Source organism: Lepidochelys olivacea, assembly GCF_965140295.1.
Source record: "Lepidochelys olivacea isolate rLepOli2 genome assembly, chromosome: 4".
NCBI lineage: Eukaryota > Metazoa > Chordata > Testudines > Cheloniidae > Lepidochelys > Lepidochelys olivacea.
Window position 1 is genome coordinate 147,620,815 of NC_140414.1, and position 19,783 is coordinate 147,640,597.

The 19,783-nt window shown below is 51.4% G+C and overlaps 1 protein-coding gene and 1 long non-coding RNA gene across 2 annotated transcripts in view; one reads left to right on the plus strand and one right to left on the minus strand.

Annotated features, from left to right (window-relative positions):
- Positions 1-19,588, minus strand: SPEF1 (sperm flagellar 1). Its single transcript, XM_084626885.1, has 7 exons — positions 19,384-19,588; positions 16,895-17,006; positions 16,179-16,335; positions 8,623-8,671; positions 7,252-7,318; positions 5,796-5,907; positions 1-3,574 (listed from the first exon to the last, which is right to left on the minus strand). Exons 1-7 carry the CDS (start codon positions 19,493-19,495, stop codon positions 3,467-3,469), a joined length of 717 nt encoding a protein of 238 aa, XP_084483011.1. The 5' UTR covers positions 19,496-19,588; the 3' UTR covers positions 1-3,466.
- LOC311519871 overlaps positions 6,199-19,783 on the plus strand; it is a 26,436-nt gene continuing 12,851 nt past the window's right edge. Inside the window, exon 1 of the long non-coding RNA XR_014711404.1 lies at positions 6,199-6,339. This is a non-coding gene — a long non-coding RNA (uncharacterized lncRNA). The remainder of the gene's footprint in view (positions 6,340-19,783) is intronic.

A 19,783-nucleotide genomic window follows, 5' to 3' on the forward strand; every position in this document is an offset into this window, starting at 1 on the left:
TTTGCAAGCATCAGGTTTTACTCTCAAATGTCTGCATCGACTCACTCTCTCACACACACACACCCCCACGCATCAGGAGGAAAGGAAATAAACACTTTTAGACTGAAAATGATACAGGGAACCCTTATACCCATAACCCCCTGGGTTATGCTGACAGCAGAGTCCACACCAAACAGCAACACAATAATCTAAACAGAGATTGGTAAATAAAACAATTAAAAAATCATCAACAATGAGTAACTGCCAGTGCCAGTCTGGAAAATTAGCACATGGGTGCTGATCAGCTAGGAAGGTGGAGCTAGCAGAGAGCGCCAAGTCTTACAACCCAGAATAACCTAACCCTCAACTGTAGCATCTGGTCTGCTATGCTCCATTGAAATAGCAATGGAACATCATGAGATGATAAGGTATACATATGGTTGCTACTGCGGTCCATATTGTACATAATGAGGTCCATATGGTAGATAACTGGGGGGGGAGTCCCCTTGGCAGGTGTTGAAATACATACCCAGCTAGGTTTTGCCCCCAAGCATCTGATACCTGGATATTGGTGGAGGTGACCAACAGGCCTACCGGCAAAGTGGATAAAATATAGGCCACAAATTATCTCCCATGCTTTGCTTGGTATTCTGCTATTTCAGCCTGCATGATGCAGAGGTATCGACTGCCATGGTAGGATGCACAAGATGGAGCAGAGATTAAAGATAAGAGGAGATTTTCCTCCACCTCCTGTTGCCTTCCATCCTCCGGTGCTTGCAGTGCTGCCAGCAACAGTGATGCAAGGAGAGGGTGCAGGCGTAGACTGACTCCAGAGAGGCAAGGATCCTGATGCAGCACCCCTAGTTACAAAGCACAAAGGGACGATGCTTCCCTCGCCACACAGGAAATACAAGGGAAAGCAGCAAAGTGACTTCCCTGGCTCAGTTTAGTGTTGGCTTGACAGCCCTGGTGGCTGAACACCCCAGCAGCAAACTTCCCTGCACTGTCCCAGCCAGAACGGGTGTCCAGGGAATTCAGTCTTCTTGGCTCATTCAGTCAGTGGTCCCTCTGAGGCTGCCAACAAGGGGACCAGTTAATGGTGGCTGCCCTGGCCCTGATGGACCCCCTCCATTCGGAACTGGAGCGGGATCCTGAGGGGCCCAAAGTCTGTTGATGTCAGTGGGAAGAGTCCCAATGACACCAGTGGGTGCCGGATCAGGGCCTGATTGGCACTGGGTGCTCATCAGATGGGAGCCACTTTTGGGCCCTACCAGTGAGCAGGATGGTTCCTAACCTGAGCGTTCCCATCAGCTGCTGCTTAATGGTATCCTTATGCTGCTCCTGCCTTGGAGAAACACAGGGCCAGACTCTGCTCTCCCTGACCCTGCTGCAAACCAGGACTAACTCCCCAGAGGTCAATGGGGCATTCTCCCTCCCGGGGGAGTCACTGGGCTTGCATGGGAATTCAGCCATTCTCCAGGACCAAAGGAAGCTGAAGGCAAATGTGTTGTGCCAAGCGATAGTGCAGCGAGGTCACTGGCTGTAGAGAAGATAACAGAGCAGGGCCTGAACCCCAGCCTCTGACCCCCATACCTCAGAATTTCAGGAGGTGTCAGTCTGAACCCACACACAGGCTCCCTTTGGGTCAAAGCACAGCTCTTTATCCAAACACCCTCCAGCTCCCACATGTTCAGAATGCAGGGCCAGCTTCGGCAGCTCGGTCCCATCCCTAGCTAGAAGAGCATTTATGGGCCAGATTCCCCACTGATGCAAGTCAGCATCGCTTCACGGACTTCAGTACAGCTACTCCCCTTCACAGCAGCCGGGACCTGGCCCATTGACCTCAGTACAGCTTCTCCCCTTCACAGCAGCCGGGACCTGGCCCATTGACCTCAGCACAGCTTCTCCCGTTCAATGGGCCAGGTCCCGGCTGCTGTGACAGTACAGCTTCTCCCCTTCACAGCAGCCGGGACCTGGCCCATTGGCCTCAGCACAGCTTCTCCCCTTCACAGCAGCCGGGACCTGGCCCATTGACCTCAGCACAGCTTCTCCCCTTCACAGCAGCCGGGACCTGGCCCATTGACCTCAGCACAGCTTCTCCCCTTCACAGCAGCCGGGACCTGGCCCATTGACCTCAGCACAGCTTCTCCCCTTCACAGCAGCCGGGACCTGGCCCATTGACCTCAGTACAGTTACTGGGGCTGGCCCTGAGTTTGGAGCTTTCATGTCTGAGCAGCGCAGCCCCTCCCCAGCAGGGGGCCTCTCTGTGGCTGTGATTGGTCAGCCCTCCGCCTGTTGCTATTATCAGCCCTTGGACTACCGCAGAGACGGCTCCTTTCTAATCAGGCAGCCTCTGAAAGCCACCCAAAGGCAGGGGAACCCCAACAAACTGTAAGGAGCAGAGAGCCAGGAGCTGAGGGTCTTTTCATGCTTGTAGCCAAATGGAGCCCAGAGTAAACTGATCAATGGGTGGAGGCGACTGATCTCCACCGGGTCTGATCCCAGAGGGCCTTCCTCAGGGTGTGTCTACACAGCACCAGCTGGGCATGACAGAGCGGATGGGGCATCAGCCTGGGTAGTGCTGCCTGGCACAGAGCCTGGCCACGCATTCTGCTCCGTACCCTGTGCTGTGTTGGCTTCATGGCTGCGTTACCTGCGCTAGCTGGATTCAAGCTGGCTCAGGTAGGCTGCCCTGTGCACAGCGTTAGCTGCGTAGACAGATCCTTACCCTTCAGTGGGAGTTGTCCCTGAGTGAGGGCTCCAGGATCGCACCTGTCGAAAAGCATCCTTGTGAATGATCCATTCCTTCCCCATGCATCTCCAGCCAGCTGTCACCCAAGAGTCACCCGATGGAACAAGAGGGGGTAGTTTGGGGCTCTTTAAAACAACTAACAAGCGAAGGGGTGGCCTGGTACTAAAGCACAGAAAGCAAAAGGAGTCTATATTCAGCAAAGTCGCTGGATTTGGTTGTAGATAGAAAACCTGGCACTCAAAATACTGCCTCAGCCCGAGCACATTTGTGAGCGCACATTTGCACTAGCATTTCTTGCAGTTGTATGAATGCATGCACAACTGTGGGTCCCTGTCCATAACTGCAAAGAATGCAAAGCCGACTGATTGCAGCTGCATGTGCGTGACTAACAAACGCATGCGCAATCACCGGTGCACTTAGACAACTACCACACCCTCGTGCACAATGGCAGGTGAACTTCTAGATCTGCCTTTGCCACCTGTGCTTGTGCATTTCTCACTCTTGGACTCTAGGCCTTATTTTTTCCCCTCAGTCTTGCCCTTGGATTGTAAGTAACTGGGAGCCCTGTGTCATTATTCAGATGCAGACCTCTACCAGTCCTGTCTGTGATGGCTCGGTCTCTCCAAGCCCAGGAGCAGCGATTAGCAGTGGGAGAGGCACAGGAACGCCGGCTCTCACAAATGTGCCTGTGAGAAGTTTGAGGGTGAGAGAGTCGCAGGGAAACCGAGCCCTGCCTCATTTCTGTTTCTGCTCCACTTGCTGGAGGCGCCTCGTGAGGTCGTCAATCCGAACGTTCTTTAGGTGGAGCAGGTGTTCCAGCCGCCGCACCTTCATCTGCAGGATCTGAGCAAAGGGAAGCACATGCTGGCTGGGGTGATCGGCCTTTTTTAAAGAGAGGGGCCCAAACCAAGCCCTTTATTCCAGCCCCATGGGCCTTGCAGGCTGGAGCCAGTTCTGAATTCTGCAGCTTATGCCTGTCTCTGCCTACTTTTACATGTGTCCTCTTTCTCCTACCTAGCTTTTAATCGAGGACTTATCAGTAGACCTCAAAGCACTTAGCAAAGGAGATCAGTATCATGATCCCCATTTTATAGATGGTGAAACTGAGGTATGGAGAGGGGCAGAGATTAGCTCAAGGTCACCCAGCAGGACAGTGGCAAAACCAGGACTAGAACCCAGGCCTCCTGAGTCAAGCGCTCTACCTACTAGGCTATACCGTTTCTCATGAAAAAGAATCCAGTATTTTTTTTTATGTCTTGTGCTTTAAGCCAATGGCAAGATCTAACAGGATCTTTGGGGCTGGCAGTAATGACTATGTTCTTCTTCTTTTGATCTCCCATCAAACATGCAACCAGACCCTGGTGAAACACTGGAATGCGTTACCTAGGGAGGTGGTAGAATCTCCTTCCTTAGAGGTTTTTAAGGTCAGGCTTGACAAAGCCCTGGCTGGGATGATTTAACTGGGAATTGGTCCTGCTTTGAGCAGGGGGTTGGACTAGATGACCTTCTGGGGTCCCTTCCAACCCTGATATTCTATGATTCTATGACCCTTGTTTCTACCTCACATTTCCATCAGTCCCCAGTAAGTGACACAAGATCAGTAGGATCACCCAGCTCTTGGGTATCAGATACTGTCATAACATCACTTGTTCTCACCACCTTCAAAGATGGCCATAAAACACACCTTCTTCTGCAGAGCTTTGCAAGAATGGCCCAGGCAGGACTTCACATTGTCTTCACCCCCTTGGGACCGTGCCATCACCTGGGGGCTTATGCTTGTCTGAGCTGTTTTGTCTGGGTCTGAACCGGACTGCAGGCTTCTTGGAGCTGCGGCTGCATCTCATATGCAAGTACAGAGCCAGGCTGACCAGCAGGCCATGTGGCTGCACAGGGAGCCCTGCACACGAGTCATGATGGGCTATGGCTTGCTGAAATCTTGGCCTTGTCTACACTAGACTTACTGTCCTATCATTTCCCACCATTGCAAGCCCCAGCACAGCAGTCTATGGGACCCTACCCATCCCCAGCATTTTAACCACAGTGGGTCTGTCTCCACTCCAATCCACTAGCTTTTCTCTAGCTTGCTCACATACCAACAGCGGCCAAGCCCCAGCAGCACGGGTGTTGAGTGGCTAACCTGCACCGAAGCCCATGCTGCCATAAGAACATAAGAATGGCCGGCCTGGATCAGACCAAAGATCCATCTAGCCCGGTATCTTGTCTTCTGACAGTGGCCAATGCCAGGTGCCCCAGAGGGAATGAACAGACCAGGGCATCACCACATGATCCATTCCCTGTCACCCGTTCCCAGCTCCTGCCCTGGTTTCACTGCTGGTGGTACCCGAACTACATGGGCTGCAGTCACTCATCTGAGTGCAGTGTCGACATACTGTGAATCCTCACCCAGGGTTCTTGAGCCTAGACCTACGGGGCCCTGGGCAGGTGGCATCACCAGGCAGCCTTGGGTGCATGGACCATGGCTCTGCCTACATCCTGGGAGACCAGTCACTGCAGGAAGTGCTGCCCTGGTAGAAATGACTGGCAGCTCCTCCCATGAGCAATCATTTGCCCAGACCTACTATTTAAGCCTGGAGAGAGGAGCAGGAAGCTGTCTGTGCAACAAGGAGGTCTGACTTGCAGCCGAGATAGACCCAGCCTTGTTCCTCACTCCTTGCCCTGACCTCTGGTTCATGGCTATTGATTCTGGCTTGACCTTTGGCTCCAGACCCCAGCTACTGACTCTAGGTTGACCCCTCAAGCCTGTCCGCCTACAGCTCCAACCGCTGGACCGACATGGAGCCGATTAAGATCCTGGCAGCTAGTCTATGCTAATGGTCCCACCATTGCGACTAGTGGAGGTGCCGAGTTGGAGGCAGGAAAGCCAGTCTTGTGCAGTCACCTCCACGCTGGCTGAGGACTCCCGTCCCGTGGGCATCATGGGAAGTGGGTATTCCCTACCCAGAGGGTGGGGTGGGATGAGCCATGGAGGTGGCTGTGGGCAAAGCCCGGCATACTTTCAGAGGATGTCTTGCTGTTCCACGGACAGCATGCGAACTGTCCTCACCTGGACCATCTCTTGACACGCCAGCAGAGCCTGCTCCCTCTCCACTAACTGAATGCGGAAGCTGGTGTCTCCCTGCAGTGCCTGGGCATAGCCTTGCTGGTCCTTGTTCATCCTGGGGAAAGAAGTAAAACCAGAGATATACACGTAGGAGGAGGAGAGACTTGCCCACAGTGAGCTCCGTCAGATCGCAGAGGGTCCCCTATGGAAGGGGTGGGAGCCCCATCATGGGGGCCATTGAGAACTAGGCTGGATGCAGCGCAGGGGACTGGACTGCCCTCCATCAGCCACCTGCTGGACTAGATGGGCAACAGTGTCTCAAGGGAAGCAGTGGATGTGCCATTGTCTGGGCATTTCAGACAGACTGGAACGAACAACAGGCCCCATCTCTCCTTCCGCAGGTCATACTCAGCCTTGGCATCAGAGCGCCTATCTCCCACTGGCCTGAATGCACCGGGGCCGAGTGAATTGATGAGCCTGATTCTCCCCTCCCATGCGCTGATGTAAGTCAGGAGGAACTCCAAAGCCATCAACAGGGTTACACCAGGTGAGAGGAGATTCGGGCTTTGCCTCTCTCACTTACATAAGCCACCCTGGGATAAACCCTGGCCCACTGGTAAACATAAGGGAGGCCAAGGCAGACATCACGTTCCCTCTTCCTTCCTCGGGACATCACAGGTTTAACCATCTCAGTGAGTGGCAGGATGGTCCTTGGATGTTTTGCTTTAGGAACAGTCCCTGCTGCTCACTGGGATCTGGGCTGGCAGCAGAGAGGGCTGCACACAGCAGCGTGAAGGGGTGAAAGCGCCAGGCCTCTGCCGAGCGGGGGTTAGGTTGGCACCACTAGAGTGGCCCAGGCAAACTGAAAGCCCAAGCAGGTGTCCGATTCCCCTGTGCTCTTTGTTGTGAGGCTGCAGGGCGGCTCAGCTTAGACAAACCCTGGTAGCAGCAAGAGGCACTGAGCAGTGCTGGGGGTGGGCGCGTCCTGGCACACGCTAAGGGCCCGATCCTCAGCTGGGGTAATTCAGCCTCGCTCTGTGGATGGTAGTGGAACTTCACTGACTTACCCCCGCTGAGGATCTGGGCCTGTGTGCAAATATGCGACAAAAGTACCATGGAGATTTCCTCTTTGCTCAGGTGGGCCGTTCACTTCCATAAATCTCGGGGGCAAAGCTGTCCCAGCCAGGAAGGGTTTGCATTTCACTTGCCCTTTGGGAAGGGTTGGATTGACAGTCCTGTGAAGCGAGGGGCCTCCATTTTTCCCTAGAGCAGTAGAGCCCAGAGGACAGAAGGGCCAGCTACCTGCCGCTCCCCCGGACCCTTGTGGAGCACCTGAGCATTCCTTGGAGGGCTCCCAGCCAAGTAACCAGGAAGGGGCTGTAGTTCTAAAGGGTCATGCGGGGACTGTATCAATAAACACTGTTGTCAGTTTGTGGGGTGATCCTAGGGCAGACTTTACCTTTCAGCTCGTGGGGACTGCTGCACGTAGATCCCTGCTGCATTGGTCTTTGGCTTTGACGAATAGCCTGGTAACACAAACCACGTTCGGTTACAGCCGCAGATCAAGCCCTCTGTTACCCTGGTGTAACCCGCTTCCATGGGAGCCTCAGCAAGGGCAGAACTGAGCCTTAGCTGAAACTGGGAAAGTGAGGCCTTAGGACCCTGGGCAGCTTAAACACTGGCTGATTGGCTGGGCACGCCCAGCCAGTTCTGCGACAGGCGCATCTGGCCTCTGCGAGCAGGGTCAGGTTAGAACTACTGTCTGGAGCGAGGAACTGCTGTCACTGCAAGTCCCATTGACTCCCCCAGGGAGCAGCGGAGAGGTGCCGCGCACACATGCTGGGGTAGTTTACTTGTGTGCCAATCTCACCTCGGGCTCTATGAGCTCACAGGTATGGGCTGGGAGTCGTAAGGCTTCAGAGGGGGCAGCTCTGAATTCCAGTGGGGCTAACAGGAAGGGTCTCATGCTTGAGCCCACTGGGGAAATGGCACCTTGCTAGCACCGTCCATCTGAAAAGCTCATGTACGCCTAGTGCTGTCAGTCAGCCTTGCCATTATCCCTGCCTTACCTAGCACATGGAGAGGGGAAGTGACTTGCCACAGCAAGTCCATGGCAGAGCTGGTTCTGAACCCCAGATCTCCTGGTTTACAGCTTTGTTCTTTAATCCAAGACCATCCTTCCTTCTGCTAGCTGGTCCCCTTAGAAAAAGCTACAAGGACTTACAGACTCTGCAGATTCCTAGAGGCCAAGCAGTTGGTGAAGAAGCCACTTGACCTATGAAATCTCTGCAGGTATTTCTAGAGCTGCAGCATCATAATAGCTGGACTCTCCAGCAACGGTAACTAACGTAGCTGGTTTTGTGGTTAAGGCACTGGGCTGGGACCAGCAAATCCAGCTCAATTTGTGGCTCTGTCTCGGGCCCTGGGTAAGTCACTCGGGCCCAGATCCTCCAAGGTATTTAGGCTCCTGATGTCCATCAATTTTAGTAGCTGTTACGAGTCCCTCTCTGTGTGTCAGCTTACAGGAGAGAATCTTCCCATTCTCCCACTCCTCAGCTGTTGTGTCTTTGAGTCGACACTACATCTGTACAGCATCCAGCACAATGGGGCCGCAAACTCCATCAGGCCCTCTAGGTGCTACTGTAATGCAAATCATGTATCTTCTTCACACCCCTGCAATGCAGGACAGCACATCCCCATTGTACAGGTGGGAAACTGAGGCACAGGGAGACTGAGAGACTTGCCCAGGGTCACAGAGCCACGTGGCAGGGATGGAAGCTAACTCCCCCAGAACACACATACTGCTCAGAGAGACTCCTGTCACTCCTACCTGTTTCCATATGGCCATTCTCATTGAGTGCATAGCGTGTGCCCAGCTCCTGCACAGAGAAAACACATGGTTCAAGTGAAAATGCCTTGCAATCCACTGTCAGCTTCCTCCCAAGAGAGGCCTGGCAAGACTTCCATAGGCGGCAAGATGGCAACGATCAGGATATTGCAGAGATGAGTGGGTCTGAGTGAAGGCAGAATACAAGGTGGCACACAGGAAATGACATGGGCGGAGCAGCTCTGATCCCATCCAGTAGGGGGCAGTGGCGCATCCCCCCCCAGCCAGTTCCTGGTACAATATCTGATAACAGGGGGGACTGGAACACTTGGGGGCCTTAGGCCGAACTTGCAGTGCCCTGTCAGTGGAAAGATGGAACAAGTCTTTAGGAAAGACACTGAGGATGGGGGTCCCTATGAACTCAGTACTGTGGGGTTTCACAGGTCAGACAGGGCCATTATGACTATCTAGTCGGACACCGCGGAAAGGCCCGCACCCAGTGATTTCTGCATCAAGCCCAGCCCTTCTGTTGGAGCTATAGCCCAACATATAGAAAGACATCCAGCTGGGATTTAAGGCCCCCGAGTGATGGGGAACCCACCACGTCACTAGGGTAGGTTGCGACAACAGTTAGCCTCATCATTTACAAAACGTACACCTTATGTCTAGACGGCATTCGTCTAGCTTCAGCTGCCAACCGCGGGGTCTCATTCTACTAGATTAGAGCCCTCTGCTATCAGAAACCTCTTCCCCAGGAAGGCCTTGCAGGGTTTTGTACAGTTAACTAGACCTATTGGTCAGAGAAATCTGGTCATCAGTTGAAATCCCCTTTTTTCTTTTAAGTCTAATAAAAATAGGTCTGGTCTAGTCTCAGTCCGGTTGCTAGGACACCGGTGTCCACATTTCCAAAGCACCATCACCCTGGCACAGATCGGCCACCTCACTGCCAGTCTCAGCAGAGAGGCGGCGCATTGATGGGCCATGGAGACAACACTGTCCTCACCTTGGTGGGGCGGGGTCCCTCTGACACAACTTGCCCTGCTAACGCCTGAGCTGTAGCCAGCAGCGCTCACTCGCTGGGGCCGTCACGCTCGCACTGAAGAGGGGACAAACCGCCGTTGCTGGGATTATAAAACACTAAGTCCATGTGGCTGATTACAGAGCGTGGGTGTATGGGGAGGGAGGGAGCGGCCACAAAGATTCTGCAGTCCGGACAAGCAGGGAGAGAGGCGTCACCTCTGAAACACCAGTGAGTGGAGCGGCCAAGGTAGGGCAATTGCATGATGACTGGTGTATTAGCCACGCAGATGATGTGCATCTCACAGCTGTGGCTAGGGGGTAACATGCAGGAGCGGGTGACGCTCAGCCATAGTCTGCTCCGCTGCAATCACTCCACCCCAGGAGGGACCGGACCAAGTTCCAGCAGAGCAACTCCACTGGCTCCAGCAGAGTTATTCCGGGTTTACACGGGCGTGACAGAGAAGAGTCTGGCCCACTCTGTATACTGGTGTCTGCCTAAGGCCCATGAGTAAGAGCCATCTCTCTCCAGCGGCTGTTCTCCGGCAGGAAATTCATAGATTCATAGATATTTAGGCCAGAAGGGACCATTATGATCATCTAGTCTGACCTCCTGCACAATGCAGGCCACAGAATTTCACCCACCACTCCTAAAAAAGACCTCACACCTATATCTGTGCTATTGAAGTCCTCAAATTGTAGTTTGAAGACCTCAAGGAGCAGAGAATCCTCCAGCAAGTGACCCGTGCCCCATGCTACAGAGGAAGGCGAAAAACCTCCAGGGCCTTCCAATCTGCCCTGGAGGAAAATTCCTTCCCGACCCCAAATATGGCGATCAGCTAAACCCTGAGCATATGGGCAAGATTCATCAGCCAGATACTACAGAAAATTCTTTCCCGGGTAACTTGGATCTTACCCCATCTAAAAACCCATCACAGGCCATTGGGCCTATTTACCATGAATATTTAATTACCAAAACCATGTTATCCCATCATACCATCTCCTCCATAAACTTATCGAGTTTAATCTTAAAGCAAGATAGATCTTTTGCCCCCACTACTTCCCTCGGAAGGCTATTCCAAAACTTCACTCCTCTGATGGTTAGAAACCTTCGTCTAATTTCTAATCTAAATTTCCTAGTGGCCAGTTTATATCCATTTGTTCTTGTGTCCACATTGGTACTGAGTTTAAATAATTCCTCTCCCTCTCTGGTATTTATCCCTCTGATATATTTATAGAGAGCAATCATATCTCCCCTCAACCTTCTTTTAGTTAGGCTAAACAAGCCAAGCTCCCTGAGTCTCCTTTCATAAGACAAGTTTTCCATTCCTCGGATCATCCTAGTAGCCCTTCTCTGTACCTGTTCCAGTTTGAATTCATCCTTCTTAAACATGGGAGACCAGAACTGCACACAGTATTCCAGGTGAGGTCTCACCAGTGCCTTATATAACGGTACTAAAACCTCCTTATCCCTACTGGAAATACCTCTCCTGATGCATCCCAAGACGACATTAGCTTTTTTCACAGCCATATCACATTGGCAGCTCATAGTCATCCTATGATCAACCAATACTCCAAGGTCCTTTTCCTCCTCCGTTACTTCTAGTTGATGCGTCCCTAGCTTATAACTAAAATTCTTGTTATTAATCCCTAAATGCATGACCTTACACTTCTCACTATTAAATTTCATCCTATTCCTATTACTCCAGTTTACAAGGTCATCCAGATCCTCCTGTAGGGTATCCCTGTCCTTCTCTAAATTAGCAATACCTCCCAGCTTTGTATCATCTGCAAACTTTATTAGCACACTCCCACTTTTTGTGCCCAGGTCAGTAATAAAAAGATTAAATAAGATTGGTCCCAAAACTGATCCTTGAGGAACTCCACTGGTAACCTCCCTCCAACTTGACAGTTCACCTTTCAGTAGGACCCGTTGTAGTCTCCCCTTTAACCAATTCCCTATCCACCTTTCAATTTTCCTATTGATGCCCATCTTATCCAATTTAACTAATAATTCCCCATGTGGCACAGTATCAAACGCCTTACTAAAATCTAAGTAAATTAGATCCACTGCGTTTCCTTTATCTAAAAAATCTGTTACTCTCTCAAAGAAGGAGATCAGGTTGGTTTGGCACGATCTACCTTTTGTAAAACCATGTTGTATTTTGTCCCATTTACCATTGACTTCAATGTCCTTAACTACCTTCTCCTTCAAAATTTTTTCCAAGACCTTGCATACTACAGATGTCAAACTAACAGGCCTATAATTACTTGGATCACTTTTTTTCCCCTTTCTTAAAAATAGGAACTATGTTAGCAATTCTCCAATCATACGGTACAACCCCTGAGTTTACAGATTCATTAAAAATTCTTGCTAATGGGCTTGCAATTTCTTGTGCCAATTCTTTTAATATTCTTGGATGAAGATTATCTGGGCCCCCCGATTTAGTCCCATTAAGCTGTTTGAGTTTCGCTTCTACCTCAGATATGGTGATGTCTACCTCCATATCCTCATTCCCATTTATCATGCTACCATTATCCCTAAGATCCTCTTTAGTCTTATTAAAGACTGAGGCAAAGTATTTGTTTAGATATTGGGCCATGCCTAGATTATCCTTGACCTCCACTCCATCCTCAGTTTTTAGCGGTCCCACTTCTTCTTTCTTTGTTTTCTTCCTATTTATATGACTATAGAACCTTTTACTATTGGTTTTAATTCCCTTTGCAAGGTCCAACTCTACTTGACTTTTAGCCTGTCTCACTTTATCCCTACATATTCTGACCTCAATAAGGTAGCTTTCCTTACTGATCCCTCCCTTCTTCCACTCCCTATATGCTTTCTGCTTTTTCTTAATTACCTCTCTAAGATGCTTGCTCATCCAGCTTGGTCTACAACTCCTGTCTATGAATTTTTTCCCCTTTCTTGGGATGCAGGCTTCCGATAGCTTCTGCAGCTTTAATTTAAAATAATCCCAGGCCTCCTCTACCTTTAAACCCATAAATTCTTCAGTCCAATCCACTTCCCTAACTAATTTCCTTAATTTTTGAAAGTCAGCCCTTTTGAAATCAAAAACCCTAGTTGCAGATTTATTTTTGTTAATCCTTCCATTCAGTTTGAACTGAATTAGCTCATGATCACTTGAGCCAAGATTATCCCCTACAACCATTTCCTCTATGAGGTCCTCATTACTCACCAAGACCAAATCTAAAATGGCATCCCCTCTAGTCGGTTCAGCAACTACTTGCTGAAGGAATCCATCAGCTATCGCATCTAGGAAAATCTGAGCCCTATTATTATTACTAGCACTCGTCCTCCAGTCTATATCTGGGAAGTTAAAGTCTCCCATGATCACACAGTTTCCATTAGTATTTACTTTATTAAAAACATTAAAAAGGGCTCTATCTATATCCAAATTAGATCCCGGCGGTCTATAGCACACCCCAAGCACTATCCCAGGGGAGGCTCTAATAGTTTTCTTCCCCAATTGTTGCCCAGACAGACTCAGTCATATCCATTTCATCGCTTCTTATTTCTTTACATTCTATCTCATCATTGATATACAGTGCTACTCCACCACCTTTACCTTTATTTCGGTCTTTCCTAAACAGCACATACCCTTCAATACCTGTAGCCCAGTCATGACTACTATTCCACCAGGTCTCTGTTATACCTATAATATCTGGTTTCACTTCCTGCACCAGTAACTATCATCATCATCATCATCCCCGGTGACCAGCCAGGAGAAGAGTCACCAGCCAGCCCCCAGTCCCTGCTCTGATTTACACTGGGTAAAACCAAAGCAGCTCCATTGCAGACTATGGGATTACTCTGGATTTACACAGAGAGGCGTGAGAGAAGAATTTGGCCCCGTCTCCAGTCCCTTGTTGAAGCTGTTTTGCATAGTAACTTGCAATCAGGTCGTCTTCGAAGACCAGCAGCACGCTGCAGGCCCCTGCTCTCTTTTACTGGGGCAGTCTGGTGCAGCGGCTCAGCATGCGAGGCTGCAACTGCCATGTACTGCAGGTTTTCACATATTCCAAAATCTGTCCTCACCTTGTCCTGTGTCTTTGAAAAAGCAGAATCATGCTTTTTCCACACTGCCCCACTTTCCCAGGGGCTTACCGATCCTTTCGGACTATTCACCTTGAGGCCTCTGTTCTTCATCAAGAATCTGTCTCTGTAAAAATTCTCCCTGCTTTGCCAAAGCAGATGCTCAACTGTTTCTTTACCTTCGCACAACCCGACTTTGTGCACGTTGAGCAGAACTTAGGAGCGCTTCGCACTCTCCAGGTAATTACTGTGCAGCCATAGCTGTGAAGGATAACTGCATCCTCAAGGTTCGGGCACATTTCATAGACCCTTCCTCCTTTTTCCTCTTTGCACCATAGTTCTTGCTGTGCCTTCGCGAGTTCTCCCTTAACCACACTTTTGCATTCCTGTTGAGGCAGAGCTTGTCTACGCATACAGCACTGCAGGCTTAGGAGGAGACACGACCTCACCGACGGGGAGATTCTCCCATTGGTGTAGGTACTCCACTTCCTCGAGAGGCAGTAGCTATATTGACAGGAGAAGCACCCCCTTCAGGGGGGCCAGAACTGGGGAGGGGGGCATGGCCTCCCCCACTTTTAAAAGTGAGAGGGCCACTGAGAGGGACCGGGCCTCATTCCCTCCTCCCCACCCCCCACTTCTACTGGGGTTCTGGTGCTCCTGCCTCAGGTCGCCGTAGCGCTGTCTGCAGCAGCAGCGTGGTCGGTAGAACTGCATCGCCCAGAGGGGCGGATTTGCCCGAGCGCCGAACTTACACCGACACGAGTCTGTAGCATAGACCGAGCCTCGGGGGACTCGGTAGATCAACCGCCTTGTTTTCTAAGGTCCTTTTTGCTGCTTTATCGCCCATTTCATTGCCTGGCATCCCGACATGGGCGGCAGCCCATGCCATTCCTATACGTGCACCGACACTATCAGCCCCGCGAGGCTTCCCTCGGAGCCTCGTCATGAGGCACAGCAGGGACGAGGGGTGCGACTGAGAAGGGGTTAAGGGTGAGCGGCTGGAGGTGGGCTCACGCTGAACGAGGAGGAGAGACCTCCCCGACCCATGAGGTGTGCGACTGAGAAGGGGTTAAGGGTGAGCGGCTGGAGGTGGGCTCACGCTGAACGAGGAGGAGAGACCTCCCCGACCCATGCCTGAGCTTCAGAACAGCTCCACTCACCTGGCTTTAGTGCCCCTTCATTAGCCCTTCGCCACTCAGTTTCCTCCTTCCTGTGCATCTATCCCAACATCAGCGGGATCAGCTAAATTGTCAGCTCCATAGAACAACACTGATGCCCTCTGACGACTGAGGGATAACTGGTATCTTGACAAGACCTGCCTCTCGCCCCATACCCAGTCTGCTAGGGTCGGCTGGGGCACTCCGTTCCTAGCCCTGAACTCTCAGCACTGGTAGCTGGGCTCTCCCTCGACCCTAGTGGTCCGAGTCCGACTACCACACTGCATGGAGTGCTGCTTGCATGGAGCTTTCAATGGATGGTTTTTTCGATTTGATTTCCATCACTCGCTGGCCAAGAGCGCATTTCTGGTGGCAGGCATAACCATTTTATTCGCGGCCACACGCTGTGAGCTGCTCAGAACAACAATTGTGCACTTGTTTAATGCCTTCTATCTGAGGATCTCAAAGCCCTGTACGTACACATGATGGGGTGTATAAACCACACACAGATAGATGAAGGGTTAACGGGAGCTGGTGGGCCCAGTTAGCTCTCCCATTTCCACCTGGGGGAGAGGGTGTTCGGCATAACTCATAATCAGACCCAGCTGATTCCCTAAGGGAAGAAGCTCAGAATAGGGGAAGAAGAGAGCCAGAAGGGGGGAGACATGGGAGTGAGAGACCCAGCAGCAAAGGAGTCTCGGGTTCCTACTGCCTGGGAAAGGAGCCAGGGGGAAGCTACAGTGGAGCCCTGTGGTGGGCCCTGAAATAGGGGAAAGGCTCCAGGGCGGTAACCATGTACATCAGTGTATGTGACTGGGCTGAGTGACTAGAACCAGACCACCATAGGGCCTGAACGGCCATCAGATGGAGAAGGGGAAGGTCTTGCAATGGCATGAACAGCCACAGGGAGACGCGCTGGCTGGTGAGTCACTATTCTGCAATAAATGAATTAACCCCCACCCACTCGCTGGGAGGGTCTAGCAAGCCCATTTTGAAAACGGGGAAACTGAGGCACACAGCGATGAAGTGACTTACTCAAGGGCACACAGCACATCTGTGAGTCAGAAACAGAACTCATGCCTCAGTCCCTGTGATGACTCCTACACTTCCTGCACTTTAACCATGCTCCTTCTGAATGCAGTTTAATGGCTCTGTGTTTGTAAATTACACCTAGTTGTCACAGCTGTAGGCCAAGCTCCAAAGTGCTCACCCAGCATTTGCCTCCAAGGCAGTTTGCCTGAGCAAGGACCTCAGCACATGGCCCATATACACAACAGGATCCTACACCACGTTTGACCATCTGAGGTGCCCGCCGTCCCTCAAGCACCGCTGACCTGATATGTGCTAGGTGCCACCTTGCTCCGCTTCTGCTTGTCCTCGATTTTCTGCCGCAGTGGGAGCAGCACTAGCTCCACCATGCCGGGCGTGCACTGTACGATCTTCCGGATCATGTCTTCCGGGATGGAGAAATTCAGCTTGTTCAGCACCTTCCTGCAAGGGTACAAACCGCCCCCCAGGTAGGGGAATGGTCAAACCACAGTACAGGCACCCACTCTGCAGAACTGGCTTGAGTTCCTAGAATAGTCTCATGTGGAAGTATCTCTCCTGGACTAAGGGGCCTGATCCTCAGCTGGGGTAAGTGGGTGTAGCTCCCTCAGAGACAATGTAGCAACACTGATTTACCCCAGCGGAGGATCATGCTCAGCATGTAGAGGAGAACATTGCATAATGTCTAGGATCTCGCTGCTCTAATTATTTGTTTCCAGTTGCATCCACACTGCCCCAGAAAGAGGGGTCTGAGCTCAGGAAGGCCGCGCAGGACTTGCGGGGAGATCAGAGGTATGAAGTCCAAGCCACTGTTTGGCGTTGGCAGAGGGTGTCAGAGCAGAAAAGCTGCACGGTATTGTCAGGTGGGTGTGAGGTCAGAAAGATGCAGAGGAGTGGGAAAACAACAAGGAAACTGAATCACTGTTTTCCCTATGCACCCGCAGCTCCATGGCCCGACCTCCCCAGCACCATGCTGCCTGAGGGGCGCTGGGCACATGTTTACCTGTTGAGATGGCCCCAGTTGGAGAGTTTCTGTTGCGTTGAATTAGCTGGGACATAATTGTGCATTTCCACCATTTTGGGAAAGTAAAATTTCACCACTTCTGCTGCTAGAACTGCATAGGAAAGAAGAGGAGGAATCAGTGACAATGCAGTGCTCGGAGAGGTCAGATGAGCATCACACCATGATCTGCATAATGAAAACAATGACACGCCTTTATATATATATGGATGCTCAGGAAAGATACTGTATAAACCACAGCCAGGACTAGTTATTGTCTGTCAGAGATTCCAGATCTAAGTGAAAAAGAAGGGTTCCTTACCTCATAGCGACTGTGATTCTACTTCAAGTACTTGTCCAAGTGGATCCCACTCTGGAGCAGATGAGCTCCATGCAGGGAGTGCATGCAGTGGTAGATTAGCCACTGGGCCAACGGGGCCTGTGCCCATGGGCCCCAGTCTATAGGGGGGCACTGGAAAAAAAAGTCTGCCACCAGGCGGTGGAAGCCCGGAGCCCCGGCAGAAGCACCAGGTGGGCGGGTGGGGCGGGGCGCTCCCCAGCAGAAGCACGGAGCAGCGGGGGAAGCGCCAGAGCCCGGACCCCAGCTTCAGTCCAGGGACCGGAGGCACTCTCACTCCCCACTGCAGCCCCAGGGCTGTCGTGGGGGGGAGGAGGGACAGAGCTTCTCCAGTGGAGGGGGGCAGAAAGGAGCAAACAGATTGTGGGCTGCAGGGGCGGGGGCAGAATGGGGCAGTACTGTGAGTGGAACAGGGGTGGGAAGAGGCAGAACAGGCTGGGGCCATGAGCAGGGCTGCAGGTGGAAGGGGCAGAATGGGAGTAGGACTGCAAGTGGAAGGGGTGGGGAGGGGCCACTCACTTGCTCTGGCCCAGGAAACCTTAATCCACCTCTTGAGTGCACGCATGGGACTCATGCACTTCAGAAGCGAGAGACACTTGGACAAATACACAAAGAAGAATTCATCTCTTCTAACCAGCAACCCTGCAAACTCGCCCTGGGATCAGAGAGGCATCCAGGTTATTTCACTTTCATGCATAATCCACAGCAGTAAACAGCATTACCACACAGTCAAAAATCATAATCCAGACCCAGAAAAAAATTGTAAGGTTGGCTTTAAAAAAAAAAAAATTCAAGATTTTAAAAATAAATGTTGGCTCTTTATTTGCCTTGGGGGGTTTTTTGTTGTTGGTTTTTTGGGAGCCTTTAGAACTCATGTTTTCAAGCTTTTTTCTGTAACCAAGAGAGCTAGAGACCTACTTTCCTATTTTTGAAATGAAAGCTGAAGTTCTCACATAGTCAGCTGACTTCAGCAGCTGGGGCTTTAAGGAAAACATGAAATATGAGAGTTGTGATAAGTGTGCAAAAGTTGGCAACACCACCTGGTTCTGCTGGCCAAAATTTACCTTTAGTAACACCTGTGTACCTAGGGTTACCAGATGTCCTGATTTTATAGGGACAGTCCTGATTTTTGGGTCTTTTTTTTATATAAGCTCCTATTACACACACACACACACACACACACACCCACTCCCTGTCCCGATTTTTCACACTTGCTGTCTGGTTACCCTATGTGCAGCTTCTCTCTTTAGGCATTGTGGGCAGCTGGCATAAATTGAGACCGCTATCAAGGATTTGGCTAGATGGCTCCAGGATTGGGGGGCATAGAGGAGACTTAAATCCACCTTTGCAAATAATCCTGAGTTGTGCGGTGTGCAGTTTGGACACAGAAACTAGGAATTTGCAGTCGCTCATTCACCTCTTCCTTATTAACCCTAGAGCAATCTTATTTTAAATTTAGTTTTCTTCTCTGTGAATATTGCTTGATTTTTAAAAACAAACAAATACAAACTTGTTTTTTAACCAGGGGGTGAAATGGACATTTACCAACCAGTGCAAACCTGACACACTCCCCCCACATTTCCCACAACCCCAATCTGCAAATGGTAAAGGAGGCCCTGTCTGTGGAGTTCAGAGCTGGATCCAAACTCTCCCAAAGTTCACTGCATCCCAAGGGTGGATGTGGCCAGTTATAGAAAGAGGGGTCAGCTGTAAAGATCAGAATTGTGTCTAGACTCCCCCAGAGCACTGGCTATTTGGATTCAGGATCCCAGGTCAGTCCCATTACAGCGAGAGAACTTAAACAGCAGAGTCTGGATCCAGGTCTGGACTCCGCCAGAGCTCAGGGTATTTCAATCCAGGATCCCAGGTCAGTCCCACTGCATTCAAAGCTCAAGCCATCCAGTCTGGGTCTGGGCTCTCCTTGAGCTCAGTGAATTTGGATCTGGGATCCCAGGTCGGTCCCATTGCATACAGGGCTCAAGCCATGCAGTCTGGATCTGGGTCTGGGCTCTCCCCAAGCTCAGGGTATTTGATCAGGATCCATTCCTGGGTCACTCGTAGGCCTCAAGCTGTGAAGTCTGGACCCCGGCCGGCCGGCGGCCAGCTCCAGGAGCTTGGGCTCTGGCTCCCCAACCTCCATCGCTGAAGTCCCGGGTGATGTTCTTCTTGGGTCGGGACAGGGGGATGGCATCCACCCAGCTGTAGAGCTCCTGCAGGCTCTCCTCGTCCAGCTCCCCGTTCGCCATCGGCTCGGCCGCCAGCTGGGCCCAGGCCAGGCCTCTCCACCCCCACGCCTGCGGGGCACGGCCAAGCTCGCCCCTGGCTCTGCCTGCCCGCAGGGCTGGAGGCAGCCATAGTGTTTTCATAGAACCATGGCAACGGCCAGCTAGCCGGGGACACTCCAGGGATTCTGGGAGTTGTAGTCCTCTGCCTCCTGAAGAGGCTAGGGGGCAACTGTTGCCAGACAAGGAGCTCGCCTAGCAACACAGCTAGGGCACAGCATGTGAGCTGCACTGAAAGGATGCAGCTGATAA